This window comes from Electrophorus electricus, chromosome 1 (assembly GCF_013358815.1).
Source record: "Electrophorus electricus isolate fEleEle1 chromosome 1, fEleEle1.pri, whole genome shotgun sequence".
Classification (NCBI taxonomy): domain Eukaryota; kingdom Metazoa; phylum Chordata; class Actinopteri; order Gymnotiformes; family Gymnotidae; genus Electrophorus; species Electrophorus electricus.
In genome coordinates this window covers 3,668,924-3,685,629 of record NC_049535.1, presented here as the reverse complement: position 1 = coordinate 3,685,629, position 16,706 = coordinate 3,668,924, and the positions used below count along the sequence as shown (strand labels likewise).

Below are 16,706 nucleotides of genomic sequence, written 5' to 3'. Positions count from 1 at the left end.
GGTGAATATGAGAATGGCGTATGTTGTACAGCCAGCGTTTTTACCCCTAGATCTGTATCCTGAAATTTATGTGAAGTTGAAAGCTGTTAATGGACTTGATTGATTTCCCCTTTTTATTTTGCCCTTTCCTATGTCGTACTGTCATGTTTAATTATTTTTTCTTATTTTTCTTAATTAAAAATCCATAGTACCCTGTTGAGCTTATGATCATTGTAAATGATGACTGAAGGTATACTGCTCTAAGAGAATTTTCAAATAAGCCTGTCTTCCATTTTACCTGAATTTTTAAAATGAAATTATTATTTTTTTACTTTTATTTTTTCTAACCAAGTGTCTCATGGAGCATTACCGTAAGCTTGTGCCTATTTAAGAGCTGCTATCCTGCCGTGTGCTGGGAGATCACTGTTTTCATTTCACAAGAGTGACAGTGCAAAGCTGGTGTCTTGAACGCAGCCCCAAAGCAATCAGCCCCTCTGACACAGGAAGCGCTCTCCATTTTCCACCAGCTTTTCGTATCCTAATGGGGATTTCTAGATCCATTTTGACCTTGCATCTAGCCTGGTTCCTCGCATTCATTCTCATTCCCCACTAAGCTGCCGGTGTTCCCTGGAGACATGACCCCCTGTGAACCTTCGCGGGAGTGGGGAAGGGCGGTGCGGTGAGATGGTATGTGGCGATAACCTGACAGAGTGGTCATATCCGGCCAGAGAACGCAGAGGTGCTCTGCCTCCTCATCGGTTTAGCCAACATCAAGGTCAGGATGTAATTCCTGCCACCATCTTTGCTCGAGCTTATAAAAGAGAAAGCCTTCTCAGGGGCAGGGGGTGGGGCATCCGGGCGGGCAGCCTCGGTGTGCCGCGCATGGCCGGAGAGCGAGGCGGAGTCCTAATCGAAAGGGTGCCGTGTGAGCGCCCCCTCGGCGAGTCCACCACAGAAATCCATCAGGCAGCCCGCCCCTCGCCAGCTCGATCGCTGACATTTAGAAGTGTTAAAGGTTGGGCCTCCGTCGTCCCACAGCAGTGAAATTCCCATTCAGCGCTTAATAAGAGCCTATTAAAAGGCCTGCGTGGGTGCTGAGGCTTTCGCTTACGAGGCTCTCGTATCTCTTTCATTCTGTCATCTCCCGCTGCGCGCTGAAGGTCACCCCAGACGTTCACCACCGCCGACGTCCTGGCGGGTGGCTTCATCCATGTGTGAATATTGCCGATTCGAGTCAGCAGTTATGTCGGCCGCCTGCCATGCGGAGGCCATGGGTCGCCTGCCTCATTCGGAGCCGCATGGCAGCAGCGTCTGACACAGGACGCAGTCCGTTCCCCCACGTCTTGAACATCTGCTGTGTTTTCGCAGGGCTGACGTGACAGCGCCGTGAGACACGGTCACTTGTAGCCGAGCATATCCGACCTCTCGTGCAGCTTTGCTTTTTGTTAAGAATAAGCCTCTCCTCAAAGCGCACGTTTTCTCGCCTTCAACAGCACTCGTTTGTGATCAGTGATGCTGTCTTGCACAGCCAGCGCCAGGGGAAGACGTGCAGTATGTGGGTAGTATTAAAACAGAAATTCGCGTAGAATACAGAGCACATAGGATGATACAACCACAATTCCACTGGGACGCCGTTTAAGACTGAGTAACTTGCAGGCTCTTTGCCGTTCGTATGCTCTGCATTCACGGCCCTTCCTGCCGCAGCTTTCTGGGTGAAAGGAAAAAAAAATCAAAGGGCTGTGAAAAATGCAGTGTGTGTTTTCTGCCAGAGGGCATGTGGAGCTGGTTTAATACGCCTGCTGGAGCCGCGCATGCAGATCTGCTGCCGTAACGGCCGTTTACGCCACCGCCTGGCAGTCACCCCAACGCGGAGGCAGACCGGAGCCCGAGGACAGGAGCAGAGCGCAGCTTGTTGACCACTTCTGCCACCCCACCCCCCACCCCCCCGTGGCCTTGTTTCCTCCCCTCTACCTTCTTCTGCCCCCCCCCCCTCTCCAAAACTCACCCATAGGGACAGTGAAAAAGGGAGAGGGCTTTTGATTTATTCATGGATTCCTTTTTTATATTCATGTATTTTCCAGGGCTATCTGGGTGCAGGGGAATTTTTTGCTCCAGCAGCTGCTGGGCTGCTCGACAGAAATCAGGTTTCAGCTCAATTGAGTGCAGCGGCGGAGGGGAGGTGGGGGTGGGCGGTTTATATATTACCCAGGAAATGTGCAGCAGGCTTCAGAGGTGACAGGCTGTGTTTATTACAGATCTGTCACACAGCTAATGGGCAGCCAAGAGCAGGTCTAGTGCACTAATGTGGAAAGAGAATCATGCAGCGAGCATGGCTCAAGCAAGGACCTCCACCCCACGTCATCCTTTACACCAGCACCTGACACCAGTCCCTGTGCAGGGGGCACGTGAACAAATGTGATGTGGGGCGGGGGAGTTAACACCATGCTAGATCATAAAGAGATTATGACAGGGTAAGCAGGTGCACTGAGGTGGGGATCGACGGTATCTGTGTCATGGCGAGAGTGAATTCGAGGACCGATTCAGGGCCACTTGCCAGACCAGTTGGTTGTGGTGCTCGGTGCATAGGGTTTGGGTCCTGAGATCCAATCGCTGCGATCAATCCGGCAGCAATCAGATCGGTTCCGCTTCTGAAAGGAAACTGTTTTCCAAACCACGCACGTTGCACATCACAATGGAAGTCCACTCAGAGTCCTGTCCTTGAGCCCACGTGAAAAGGCAATTCAATAAGACTTTAATTGCTAAGCGCTACTCCACAGCGGCGGCGGTGAGCCTTCAAGGGGGCTGCCTTCAATGGCTCTGTCATATGGAAACCCTACGGCTGATGAAGAGCTCACCAAGCGGTTAGGTCAGCTTTTATATGTCTGTCGGGGTGATGAAAACCTTACATGCAGCGAGTGCTGTGTAAACAGAGTGAAAGGCTTGTGCGGAAGCAGGCGGGGGGGTTGAGCTGAGAAAGGCAGAGTCTGACGGTGCCGGGGAACGCCACGCCAGAGAAGCTCGGGAGGTCCTGTGTGGCCGAGCAGGGATCCAAGAGTGCGCTTGACATTTCGTTGCGAATCGAAGCAGACCAGGACTTAGCTCCTCATTACAAGCATGGGTCAAACCACCAGAGTATGTAAATAAATAATGCAGAGAGACCTTGGACCACGCAGCCTCCTGAGTGTCCGATCTGCTGCGTGACATGAGGTGGTCGTCCATTCATTATCAGTAATGAGGAATGAGCTGAGGGAACTGTGAGTATGGAATAGATGTGTGGAAAGACAGAGAGCGCGAGTGAGAGGGGTGTTTCTCTGTCAAGGTCTGAGTGTTGGATGCCAGCTGCTGCTGTGTTTCTCCTGCTGTCTGTGGCTTAATTCTCCTGTTGCGACTCGTACAAATAATGATATGCAGGCAAAAAGCTCTCCTTCATGCAAATAAGGTCCTATTTTCCAAAGACGAGGCAGAATGAAACGTCTAGATGAAAGGTGTTCGAGTTCCAATTAAGACGTAACCAGAGATAACGCCGATAACTGTCTCTAGGTTTTTTTGTTTTGATTGTATTTGCTCTTTCTTCCAGTATCTACATTTGTTTCCAGGCTCATTGCTCTACAGAAATATTCCCGCAAGAGCCCTTGACTCAATGCCCTCAGCCTCTGCCAAGATGGCCACTTAAGCTCTGATTAAAAATGAATGCTTGAGTGAGAGCGAGGCAGATAGAGGAAGCAGAGAGGGGGAGGGGGGTCGTGCAGTGGGAAGAGCAGGCCTGCCCGCCGAGCCTCGCTGCCGGCTCTGGTTTCACTTAAAGCCTGTTTCCACCAGGCTTTCCAGGGAGCACACTGCACGATCATGCTACTAGCACGGATATGTTGGAGAACAGATAACGCCAGTAGTGCGATCAGTTGATATCTTCCTTTATCTTTTTTTTTTTTTTTTTTTATCTGCTCTTCTGTGCACTTTTGTTGTTCTGTGCATTTTGCTGTCATGTCAGTGTTTGAGACGAGTCAAAGCAATGTGGCTTCCTCAAAGCCTTTTGAAGTTACAGATGTACTGCTGTAACTAAATCGGTACTGAGGAGTTATTTGAGTATGCAGTTAACACAGCAGTAAGCTCTGTTGAAAGGCCTTTTTTCCTCTGTAACAAAGGCAAGCCACAGACCTTGCCTTGGACAAGTGGCGCATGCTCTACAGAAGCAGAAATTTGAAGAATCGGGAAATTTTTTGCAGGCTGTCGTCCTCGTCCCTCTCAGATCAGAATGACTGCTGATCCCTCGTTGACAGGCCAGACGTGTGCAGCAGAGGACCTGTCCGCAAGCGGCATGTCCCGGCCTGCGCCTGCCTGAACCGCTGCGCCGCCGCTGGGTGTATCAGAAGAATGTAACGTGAAGCACGACGGGCAAGGGCCGTGTGGGACCTTGCGCGCCCCTCCACACTGCTCCCGCCCCAGACAGGCTGAAAGGCCCTTCAGAGAACCCTGAAAGCGCTGTTGTGCACGTCCCTCTACCAGCACGCGTGCGTTTGCATCTGGCGACCGTGAATACGGCATTAACGCGCTCCCGGCCGTGTGCAGACGGAGCAGGCCCGCTCCTGCTGCGAACGGGAGGCTTCTCCACGCTGCGCCTGGGCGGCGGGTAGCAGCTGCCAGGCTCGTAACCTGCCAACAACAACAAACCTATATAACGCACACTAACTTCAGCAGGATGCCCTGGCATTAGCAGATTGCAATGATTTTATGTGGCATCGCACGTCGCTGCGCACCCCATGTGCCATTTAAAGGCCGTGACATGAGCTTTTGTCTTTGAGGGAAGAGAAAAGGATCGCTTTATGGGCTTGGCTTCGACGCGACTGGTTTTATTTTTTACATAAAATAAAAAAAATATATCCGTATGAGGCCAAATTACAATCCCTGTTGACATGGGGGAAAAAGTCACACAAAAAAAAATCCATAGTTGCGAGAACTTGTTCACTGTTTATAGATGAGTCTTTGAAGACTTAACTTTTCTTTTAGAATCAGAAATGCTTCACTGCCAAGTATGACAAACATACCAGGAATTTGCTTTGGAGACGTGGTGCGTGATGGCCAACATGCAAGTACATCCAAGGACATAGGCAGGCAATGGTACAATGCATTCATTCAGAAATGCGCGTTCATACCGCAGACAAGAGAAGTCGCTTGGCACAAACAGGGAATAGCAGTGGACAGTAAGTAAAGAGACAGAAAGTAAGTAAAGGGCATCACATTTACAATAAATAATATGTGAGATTTGTCTCCAGAATTACTTCTGTGATATTTAACTGTGATTGGCACAGAAAGAGGGTAGTAAAAAGACATTGCAAAGTGGTAGCATCAGCGTGTAACTTAAAAATACAGACCAAACAGTTGTGCTATTTTTCAGGTTTTAGAGTAACTGCTGAGACATAAGAACCGAGCCTAAGGGTACTGAGTAAGGTAATAGAGTAGTAGAAGCAACAGCATGTAACTGATTAAAAAAATCTAACTGCTGTATAAATTGGCAAGCATGGAACACACAAAGAGAGAAAGAACTATAATATGGAAAGGGTAAGTTGAAGTTGGGGCACACATTCGTATTGTCAGGAAAGAAGCCGTTGAGGTGAGGTGTGGTTGTGGGCGGAAGTGGCCTTAACTCCCTGTCTGTGATGGCAGTTAGGTTAAAAGGTGACTGGGTGGGGTCTTTGAACAATCTCCCAGCCCTTGAGGCATTTATGAAATGATGTTATTCAGACAGCCTGAATATTCAGATGAGTGATTTTGGCGCAGGCCAATCGATCTTCGTTGCATTTCGCTTGCCGCCGTGGAGGTGTGGCAGGAGCCCGCCCCTTAGTTGCAGAATGGCCCATCCTCCCCATCCCCCAGTCCCTTGATGAGTTGAGCTTTGGTAGCTTAACTTCTCCAGTCTTTTATTACACTGCAATTTTATTACACTGCAAATTACCAGCTGTAATGTGCGCTCAGCCGCCACACTCTTATCTCTGAGCGGCGGACACAACTGCTCGTCGTCCCGTAGGCTCAACAGCCGAACATCTCCTTGGGGAGCACCCTTTCGCTCCGGAGTCAGTCCGCTGCCTCTCTGTTTATTATATCGCCATCTCTCTTGACGTCGTTTGTTAGCCGTGAGCGTTGGCGTCGCTTTCCTCTAAACAGCTGGAGTGCTGTGCGTGGAGAAGGTTAGCCGAGGCCCCGTTCTGATTTCTGCACAGCCTGGTTTGTTCTGTTTTGGTTTTTTTCCTCCCCTGCTTGTTTGGCCAGCGGCCAAAAGTCTGGGATCTCAGAGTGGATGTGTTGCTTTGTGGAGGGCTTCAGAGACGGCAGGAATTTTCCCTGAAGTCTGTTGCAGTCAGACCTGGTGTGGCTGCCCATGTCTTTCTCTAGTTATGCTCCCGCCATCAAGGCGAAATCCACTTCAGCCTCTGTGCTCAAGCTTAGTCACAGAGGCAGAAATCATGTCCTAGTTAAGCAGTCAGTGTCTGAAGATGCAGCTCCAGATCGCAACTGTAGCAATTAGATCCATTCAGTTTAAATTTGGTAATGCATTCTCGCTTGTTGCTGGAGGGGACAGCCATTAGTTTTCAGTCAGTGCACCTCAGCTCGCCAGATGCAAAATGACTGCACTTTTTAAAAGGTGTTGAGATGTGAATCCTAATGCAGTTATTTGGAAATTTTAAGATTGTAATTACAGAATGTGTCTTTAAACAATCACAAATTTCAGTCTGCAGTATAGAACTGGGCCCTGCCACCAGGACCTGGGTTTGTATTCCAGTGATGCCACACGATGTCTCTGGCTATGGCTGTTTTCACTCAGCACATGTCTTCTCTTTACTTTGTTAATGTAAGCAATATACTAGTCAGGCCAACATGCTGCGCATGTTTTCAGGTGAATAGAGCTGCTCCAGGCTGCAATTTGAAAAAATGTGAAAATGATGTAGTTGGTGGGCTTCATGCACTGTGAGGGAAAGGTATAGTTATGATTAGTGTTTTTGAAAGTCACACGGTAGTGTACAGGACAGTAACTTTTACCTTATTCGACTGTAAAAAGACACAGCTGGTTCATTTTTGCGTTACCATGAAACTTGAGCGATTTTTGAATTGAAGGTGTAGTTTCCAGCCTCCTGTGCAATAAATTAGCAGCCTCCCTTGGGTTCCACACTTCCAAGTGGTAATTGTCAGGTGTTCACATTATGTGTAGTATTTAGCCCATTATTTGAGCTCTAGAGAATGTCGAGATACAGATCTGCTGAATGCATCTTGACATCTGTATGGGGGTCTCATTGTGTGGCACATAAGCCAGTGCACTTGGCATGTTGTGCTTTCCTCACAACAAAGGTGTGTTTACTGTTTATACACGGAGTGCTGCGCGTGTGTGTGTGTGTGTGTGTGTGTGTGTGTAGCTGCCTCAGCTGTGGGTAAGACCTCTCGTTGGGATAATCTCCAGTCTGATCTGCTCCCTCCCCGCTGAGTGCCCCGGCCCTGCTGTCTTTGTGCAGAGAGGTGTGGGGGATGGGCCGAGCACTCACAAGCGCCCCACTCAGGCTCTCGCTCTCGTCTCATCTCATCTCCCTCCCCATGTATGGGCTAGTCTTCAGAAGGCTAGCCTTCACAAGGACCGGTGGAGCCCCTGTTTGTGTGGAGTTTGTCCACTTTACGCTCGGGGCTTGCGAATCTGAATGAGAAACAGCCCTGCCTAAAGATTGTAAAATGTTCCTGTTAAACCATCTCGCAGAAACTAGCCAGAAATTATACCAGAAATGATCATTACTCCATGTTGAAATGTGCCGACGTTCAGGCTTTGGCTGTGTGAACCAGATTAATCTTGTGGCTAACCCAAATCTCCATGGCAACAACCCCTGCAATGCTGTGCGTGGCCCTGGGCTTCTTTGCCTGCAATCTTCCTGAGTCGTAGACGGCTTTGCCCATTCCATCGCAACGAGGGCTGGCCCGCCTCGCCCGCCTCGCCCCGCCATGCCTATCTTCTCTAGAACCACCCGCCAAGACCCCCCGCCCTCGCTTCCCCCGAACGACAGCGCTTAACCGTCTGACCTGGCACCCATTTTGATAATTATCGTGAGTAGCTTTTAATTCCTCTCCCTGCACTCCACGCCTGGAGGAGCCAAGCTGACCTAGTTTCTGTGCGAGCCCACGCTGAGGGGCTCCGTAGGCTAAAACCGTGCACTCTGGGCCTTTTGTTGCACCTTGTTTGCAAGCAGCCAATCGCGTTCTGTCCTTTGACACACTGAAAGGGAGAACATTACCCCCCGCAATCCACCGAGTGGTTTTCCTATCTGAATGGAAGTGTCATTTGCCTCATGTGACATGTAATATAAGCTAGTAATGATGTTATCCTTTTCGTTTCCATGTCAGTGTCGTGTTTATGTGAATATATTGCTCCAGGCCAGTGCCATAAAACCAGCGTGCACACACTGCTTTAACAAAGCAGTCTTCTCTTTGTGTTAAAATTGAGTCTCCTCTCAAATATACTTGTGGAAGGTACTGATCCACATCACTAATTCCATCCCCTAAAGCCGAGCCGCTTTTACAACCATTACCTCTCTCTACTGCAGGACCCATTTTTCTACCGTAACTAATTGTGTGTTTCTCGTGTACACCGTAAGCACTGTAATGACGCTGCCCATCATAAAAGCCTCCAGCAGCCTTAAACATTTGCAGCACTACAGAGAGGGAAAAAAAAATCAATCCATCCTAACTGCTGATAGGTAGTTCCCGTTCTGGCTCTGAGCTGGAAATTGGAGCCGGGGTGGGATAATTGATTAAGTATCGGGCCGCTTTTACCGATGATGGATTCCGGGAGTCGAACTGCTTACTTCTGCCGTTCTTGTTTTTGAGGTGGCAATCATCTTGGTCAGGCCCGGCCGTGCAGGCGGGCTATCGGCCGTCTCGGACAGAGGGGACGAGGAGACGAGGGGCTCGTGCCTTTTAAAAGGTTTTTTATTTTGTGAGCGCGGCACTCTAGGAGGCGTTCGGTTCCCTTACCTTTCCCGACACCTCCGTAGAGCTCTGCAAATTTCCGCTTCCCGCCTACACTCATACCTTTCCCCCTGCCGCAGACCGACGATGCTGAAAGGCCTGGCGGCAGCTCTGCACATTCTCCCTTTTTGAATGTCAAACTTGGATCGCAGCCAACCCCGTTTTGTCCTTAACATAGCTTCATGATTGCATACGCTGCCATGTTTCTGGCTTTCTCCAGTAACTTATCCCTCCGTAACCCAGGCGACTGTCAGCAGGTGAAACAACATAGTGTGGCATGTAGTCAGTAATTTCCTGTTGGTACTCTGAGCAAGACTTTGGATTGAATTATTAACCTTTTTGTGTTTGAGTACATGTTTGAGTACTTGTCATGACAGCCAGCCATTTATCTCTGCCCACTGCCTCCCCCCACTCTCTATCAGGTTATTAGTTCTGTGTGTGTGTGTGTGTGTGTGTGTGTGTGTGTGTGTGTGTGTGTGTGTGTGTGTGTGTGCGCGCGCACGTGTCCATCCACGTTTGTGTGTGCTTGCCTGTATGTGCACGTGTGCGTCCATGTGTGGGTGTGTGTGTATGCACATGCATGTTTGTGTGTGTGCTTTTGCGTCCATCTGTGTTTGTGTTTTTGTGCTTGTGTGTGTGTGTGTGTGTGTGTGTATACACGTGTTTGTGTGCATGCGTGCCTGTGGCGGGGCTCAGGCGAGGGTTGGCTCAGAGGCGTGGAGCTGTGGCTTGGGGAAGCAGCCAGCACTGAGCGCTCCTACAGGGAGATGTCAGGCAGAAGCGGCCACGGGTCCTGGATGCGGTTACTGGCTGCATGTGTCGGGGGCTGGGGAGTGGGCTCAATTTCCATTTTTATTAACACTCCTGTTACCTCTGTCAGGGAGACGGATGGACGGGCGCTGGTGGATCAATGTCACTCTCCCTCCAGCGTGCAAGCATCCAAGGAGAGCACATGAGCACATGCTTAAGCACTTCCTGCCCTTCGCTGCCCCGCTGAGCCAGGAGCCTAGTATCACACTGACAGCTGCGAGTGCTGCTCTCCGTCCCTCCCGCCTGCTTCATGAACATTGCTGTTTGTCACAATATAAATCATGTTACAATATATTTGGCAATTTTATTTTTTTTTCTGGAGCTCTCGCTTTCAGTGCTAAAATCGTCCATAGAACTTTTACAGCCTGATCTGCATAAAGTTGTTTCCTTCCTGGAAAGCCTGGCGCAGAAAGTGAAATGGATCATGGAGGTGGGAGGCAAATGGGGCAGACTGGTGCCCCACCACCGTACGCTGGCAGGTGGCATTAATAGCTATTGCCGCCCATCTCTGGCAGCCAGCGCCTCTTCCGACGCGTTCGGCTTTGAAGGCAGCTCAGGGTTCAAGCTGCGGGGGGTTTAGTGACATCCCTGGGTTAACACTGCGGCGACCGAGGCGTCGCAGGCTGTCTCCCGGAGGCCGAGATGTGGAGAATGCTAAGTGTTGTGGAGTCGCCCTCGATGCACTGGCACCACACACACACCAAGCCAGAGCGAGACGTGTCTGCCGGAGCGTGCTACTGAGAGAGCGGTTAGAAGGCAAAACCTAACACACTGTTTAGTGTCCTGCCTGCATGCAGAGTCCTCATAAACAGTTACAGTGTGCACAACCCACATTTCCATTTAAATGTGTTGGCAAGCATATCATGTGCTCTTTCCCTTATCCACTCTACTACTCTATTTGCTTACTCACTTATTCAGATACGCACACAGTTGTCTCCATTTGCCCTTGTAGCAAAGAAGCTTCAACTGCCCCCCCACCCCTGTTCTCACCCCTCAAGTACAGCATTGCACTTGAGCTGACCGTTAAGTGAGCTCCACTGCACTACCATGAGAAGGCTGAGCACAAAGTCACAAAACACCATGACCTCAAGCCCAAGGGGCAGGGCCCCTGGCAGCTCCACGCTCCGCTGAGGGGGGGGAGTAAGAGAGAGGGAGAGAGAGAGAGAGGGAGAGAATGTTTGTGCGGGCGCCGTTGGCACCGGTGCTTTAAGATTCTCGGCGAGCTGTCAGCACTGACACATTTCTCCCTCTGCTCTGCTGCACAGATATGCAAATCTGGCCTCTTCAAAATGCAGCACACTAGATCAGCCTCAATTTATTCCTCTGCCTCTCTCTTGTGCTCCCTCATTCATTCTCTTCCTCTCTCTCTGAGCCGCCAATGTTCCTGGCTTGGCTGCTAATGAAGATTTTCTCCTCTTGCCTCCCCCTCGGAGGAGAAGAATAGAATAAAGAGCTAACCAGTGTGTGAGCGTGGGGGAGCGGCCATGTACTCGAGTGTTCTCATTAATGAACGATAATAGAGCCATCATATCTCATGTAAAAAGGGCTGTGACTAATTGCACTTCACTGTTCTCACTGAGGATCTTCGTGATCTAAACTCCAAAGCCTCGCTGAAACCGTCTGCGGCTCGCCATCTAGAACCCGTGCGTGTTCCCACCTAGACATCCGGTCTCCCATTTCGGGTTTAAACGGTGATGAAAGGAGAAGGGCCTGTTGTCGTCCTCCCTCCCTCATCGGTGACCCACTTGTAGCCTTTCGCTTGTAGGTTGTTCCGGAATCGGTTGTGCATTCGTTTATTCGCTCAGTTGTCTTGGTTACGTTCCTGAGGGTTGGCCGAGCTGCTCTGGGGGACTGGGTAAGTTCAGTGGCAGTTCGCGACAAAGCCAGTCATCGCTCTGGCAGTGGCCCAGACTCCCTGTTTCGCTCCAGGCTCTTTCCCTGACAGAGAGGCTGGGTGATTAATCGTCTCAGAGGGTATGGCTGCAGGAATTATTAATGGCTGTGGGATTAATCTGTTTCTCTCTTTGGCCTATTGGTATGGGTGACCCTAGTGGCTGGGAGATTTTACTCCTGGTGTGGAGCTTCCCAGCAGGGTAAAAGACCAGTTGCGGGGTGGTGGACTTGGGCAGCTTGCTTACAGCACTGGTGGAAAGTTCTCATCCTCAGCTGGTTGCTTCAGCAAGCCCCAAACTCTCTGTGGCAGGTGGAATTGATTAATGTCATAGTGTGTTAGGGAGAGTGCTGTAAACCCACCATGTCCACGTTTGAGGTCCAAGCAGTGCTTCTGCCTTGCATGCCTGGCCAGCCATGTGGGTGCGGGTGGGGGCGTGCGTGCGTGCGGGAAGAAGGGGGATGGGGGATATGCCTGTAACTGCAGTGTGGTGGGAGTTGAGGCACTCTGCCGCAGCCTGTGGGAAGCATTTGTTGCAGTCCAGCCCAGCAGCATGAGAGGGGAGGAAGAGGAATCCAGTATGACTAAACCAGCTGAGATTCTCACTTCCTAGCAGGAGATTTGTGCTCGTCGAACCGACAGCATTTGTGGAGCGAGGAGTCATTCAGCAAGACTCCACGTGAAGTGTTGTAATTGTGAAGGCTTTAGCACTTACATGGGGGAATGACCAACGCAAGGCTTGAGTGTTGGGGGGCTTTGCTCTCACGCTGCTGGGCACTGTCCATGACCAAAGCCCTTCGCATCCTCGTCAGGTCCTGATGAATGAAAACCTTTAAAGCAAACAGCAACACCTGTACCGAGCAGTTATACAAATTCTGTAATCTCAGCAAAGCCTTTTCTCCATGGCTCGCAATCTCTCTATTCTTATTATGTTGTAATTCCTAGTTGTTTGTTGAAGCCCAACTTAAATCATTAACATGGCTAATACCACTGAAACGTAATCAGGGGGTTCCAGCTGTCTGGGTGCATTACGGCCTCAGACTGTGTGCCTGAGCGTCTCTCTCCTTCCCCTGCCCTTCCCGCTCACGTCTGCCAAAACTGCCTTTTGCGAACTGACATGATGTGACAGTGTAATAAAACCTGAGAACTGTACTCCCCTTGAGCTCAGCTATTGGAGCTTATCCCTGCAAAGTCTTATACCATGACTCTGAATTCTGTCAGAGACATATGGAAGAAATCTTTTTTTTGTGTGCTCCTGTAAATTGTGAATGTAGACTTGAATTATAGATAAGAGTGTCACAGTGCAACAGTGTAAGGACTGATGGCTTGTGTAATGTGAATGTGGTTTTTCCATTGTTATAATGCTGTTAATACTATGATACTATAATACTATGATCTTGTACTTGCATAATTTGAGTAATTTTATTGCTCCAATAAGGGCGAGTTTAAAAGATTGTGCAAGCTCCATTCTAAGAGGCTACAGAGATTAAAAACAGATTAGTAAAACATTTTATTTAGATGATGTTATTTATGGTTATTATTGAAGAGATTAAGGTTCTGTAGTGCTTAAGGTTCTCAGAGGAACTGCATTAACCCACCATGAGGGTTTTACTAAAGGAAATTGTTAAAATCAACTAGAACGTCCTAAATATGTTTCTTTACATTATCAAACCTGTTGCCTGGGTATCTTAATGATGTTATAAATCAGATACTAAACATGGGAACACATTTATCCATTTTTATAAATGCTGTCCCTTTTTCAGTATCTGTAAAACAAACACCTTAATTAAAAAAATCTAACGAGTCGGGCGAGAAGTGGATATACAGCACCACTATGTGTATTTGATTCATATCGCTGCGTTCTGTGTTTACTTTTGTCATTTATACTACTGTGACATCCCTAATTATGGATCGTTTGAATTTATCGACGTCTCGGTGTGAACGGTAATTCGCCATTTCCATATGCAAAGCCCTTGGCCTCTCGGCCCTCCTCCTTCATCTCGCTGGGATTTGGAGCGCTTTTGTTTGACCCTCTGTTGTCCTTGTATGCGGGGAGTGTTCTATAGGAAGGCAGCAGGCCTACGTGTGAACTGCAGGCTGACCGCAGAGTAGAGGGAGGGCTGGCGGGCCCGATGATGAAGTGGCAGCAGTGCTGTGGACACACTGCGCCCATTATTGGGCTGGCTCCCTAGCTGCAGTATGGGTAATAAACTGCTCCGCAGCAGCCCCCCGAACAGAGCAGCAATCAATGGGAAATTATCCTGCCAGATCGATGTCTGGACTCTCAGAAGTTGCCTCAGCAGCCAGCGCAGATTGCTGGGACTCAGCACCTCCGCACCAGCCCAGGCAGCCAAGCAAAGCCACGCTTTTGGCACCCGTGCGAAGTGCAGTTGTCGTCTGGCTAATACTGGATGTTTATTACATCCACCAGCATGGTCTGTCTTTTATCCTCCTCCCCCCAGCATTGCTCTGCAAGCATATCTGATGTATTCTGTCATGTCTGGCAGGGCAAAATTCTCCCTTCAGATGGCCGGGTCTTGCCAGTGCACTTTGAAAATCAGGATGGAGCGGTCGGAGGAAAGCGCTCTCAGACAGCTTGTTTATGTTCCCTTTCTCCAGGAGGCCCTGAGATCGTCCTAATGAGATGAGGCAGATAAAAGAGAAAACAACCGATGAGCACTGCTGTATTTAACTTGCATCATGCTGTCAGACTCCAGCTTTGACCGGTTAATCACCGTCATTGGTGCTAACCGTTCGTTTGAAGCCAGCGGTGTCTGCTTGGGTTTCCTACAAATTGAACCCCTGCTCTCCGAGCTGCTGCGTTGTGTCGGCCCAGTGGAACTGAGAGCCTGGGCTCTGGAATGTAGACGCTGATGTTTGCTAGATCAGGCTCATAACCCTTGTTATCGATTCGGCTGCTGCAGTCCAAGAGATGAAGCATGCTGGGCGGATGGCGCGGGCTGCCCTGGGCCGCCGCTCTGAAGCTTTCCACAGTGCACAGACCCCACAGGGGCCCAAACGGCTCGCTTGGTTGGAGCTGGCTGTTGACGCCGCCCGAGGAGCTCAGCGTGGATCGTGTTAGTTAGCCTCTGTGCTCACAAGCTGAAACGCCTCCAGGGTGCTTAAGGTTAACAGCTAGATAACAGCCCTGCACTTCTGCAGTTAATTGCGATTCAGAATTTGTAGGTGTAAGTAAACATATGGAGGGCTTGCTTATTTGGCACAGATGAATACTGTTAAATTGGAACTCTTTATCTGTCACTTGGATCAATCTACCCGCTAATGGCTTCTTTTGTTGAATGCCGGGCTCAGGCTGGACTCCGAAATATTCACACACGTATTAAGGGTGTTTCTTGTACCCTTTGTATGTGGTGTAATATGGTGTGCTATGAATTTATCAAGAATGAATATCCTCTGTCTACCTGGCTATAGACAACTCAATTATGTTTTTTTTGTATTTTAACAAGCTTTTTAACATTCATTCATTATTCATTAAAAACCCATTGTAGTTTAGCTATTTGGGCTGTTGCATTAATGATTCAGCCAAGGTTTCTGAATGCTGCTTGTTTTTCCAATTTGAAATCGTTGCCATAAAAGGGTCATTTGCCACAATCCCAAATAAAAAATTTATTCCAGAAGAAATTGCTTACTTAAGTCAAGCAAGCATGTCTAGCTAAATTTTAATATTATATTAGCCTGACCTAGCCAATAGTCTTCCTGACCTAGCCATTTTTTTACTTAGTTATTCTGAAATGGAAACAGCTCTAAATAATACATCACAAATTGCTGACAGCTGACCTTTTCCTGGGTGCGTTTTGAAATAGGAAGGTTCATCCCAGTTACTCTGGTTTGCAGCTCACAGTGCCCTCCTCCCTGATCATAGGCTTAACCTCTGCAGGTCCAGGCTTTTTGTTTGACACACTGATCTTTGAATGGTTGCTGAGGCTTGAGCATCACTAACCCCGGTCTGTCTCACACATTCTCTGACACAGGGAAGCTGGAGAGTGGAGTTCACCAAAGTGCCAAGAAGGGGTTAATGCAGGCCATCTGACCTCAGCAAAGCCATGTCAGGCAAGAGGAACCGAGTCCCCAGCCTGTGGAAGCTTTATGCCGCCCATGTCATGCTATACTGGGATTCATCACGGATCACTGCTGGCCGTAGGACAATGTGACACAAGTGGCTGACCTGAAATCTGCTCCATTTTGGCAGTTGCTTGATTTTTCTAAGGACACCATGAGTCTGTCAAGCTATATTTGGGTTTTCTGTAATAAAAAGTTCAAACCTAATCCCATCTGTCTTTGTTTGCATGAGAGACATTGTAGATTAGAGCTTAATGATTTAATTTCACAATTTACACTATTCCATCCACTATATCTGATTGATACAACCTCACAAAAATTCTCAGCGGACTTGTGACTTGAAAAGTGAGCGGACCGAATGTGAATCGGTTGACTGAGCATGGAATGCTCTGCTTACTAAAGACCTGATTGTTCTGCGGAGCCATACTGGAGCAACCCTTGTGATTCGGGCCACAATGGCCGTCAAAGGCAGAGGCACTCAGGGTTTCGGACATGCTCCTCTTAAAGTGATTGAGGAGCCTCTTTGTGACACAAGCATCTCTGCGCTAGAAAGGGCGAACAACTGTGCCAAATGACTCCCAGTAATGGCAGGCTTCAAGATGCAAGGAACAGCACAAAGGTTCTGAGTGATTTTTCCCCTGAGCCACAATTTTTTCCAAAGTGCATCACTAATTAGTTTTTTTGTCCCCCCCCCACCCCCTTTCTGCTACAGTACAAAGTTGCGCAATGTCTATTTAAATTCCTTTAATAAATGATCAAATTTAACATCTGTTGTTTAAAATACATTTATGTCCTACTTTGTCATTCTAAAAGACTTTACCATTAGCTCTGTGTGCTCCAAACACAGATGTGGTAATCAGCAGCCGACAGCCATGAGCAATACGCGCTGCATAAGCAGTAAAATAATGAGTACTAAATATCTTGTGAATAAAAAAAAAAACCTGTGAAA

General features: G+C 48.7%; 1 protein-coding gene across 2 annotated transcripts in view; it reads left to right on the top strand.

Moving 5' to 3' along the window:
- The window catches only part of trip4 (thyroid hormone receptor interactor 4), a 35,870-nt gene extending 19,164 nt beyond the window's left edge, over window positions 1-16,706 (top strand). For both annotated transcript variants that reach the window (XM_027011628.2, XM_027011637.2), the window contains exon 13: window positions 15,670-16,706. In XM_027011628.2, coding sequence (XP_026867429.2) covers window positions 15,670-15,728 — 59 coding nt within the window. In that variant the 3' untranslated portion in view covers window positions 15,729-16,706. The remainder of the gene's footprint in view (window positions 1-15,669) is intronic.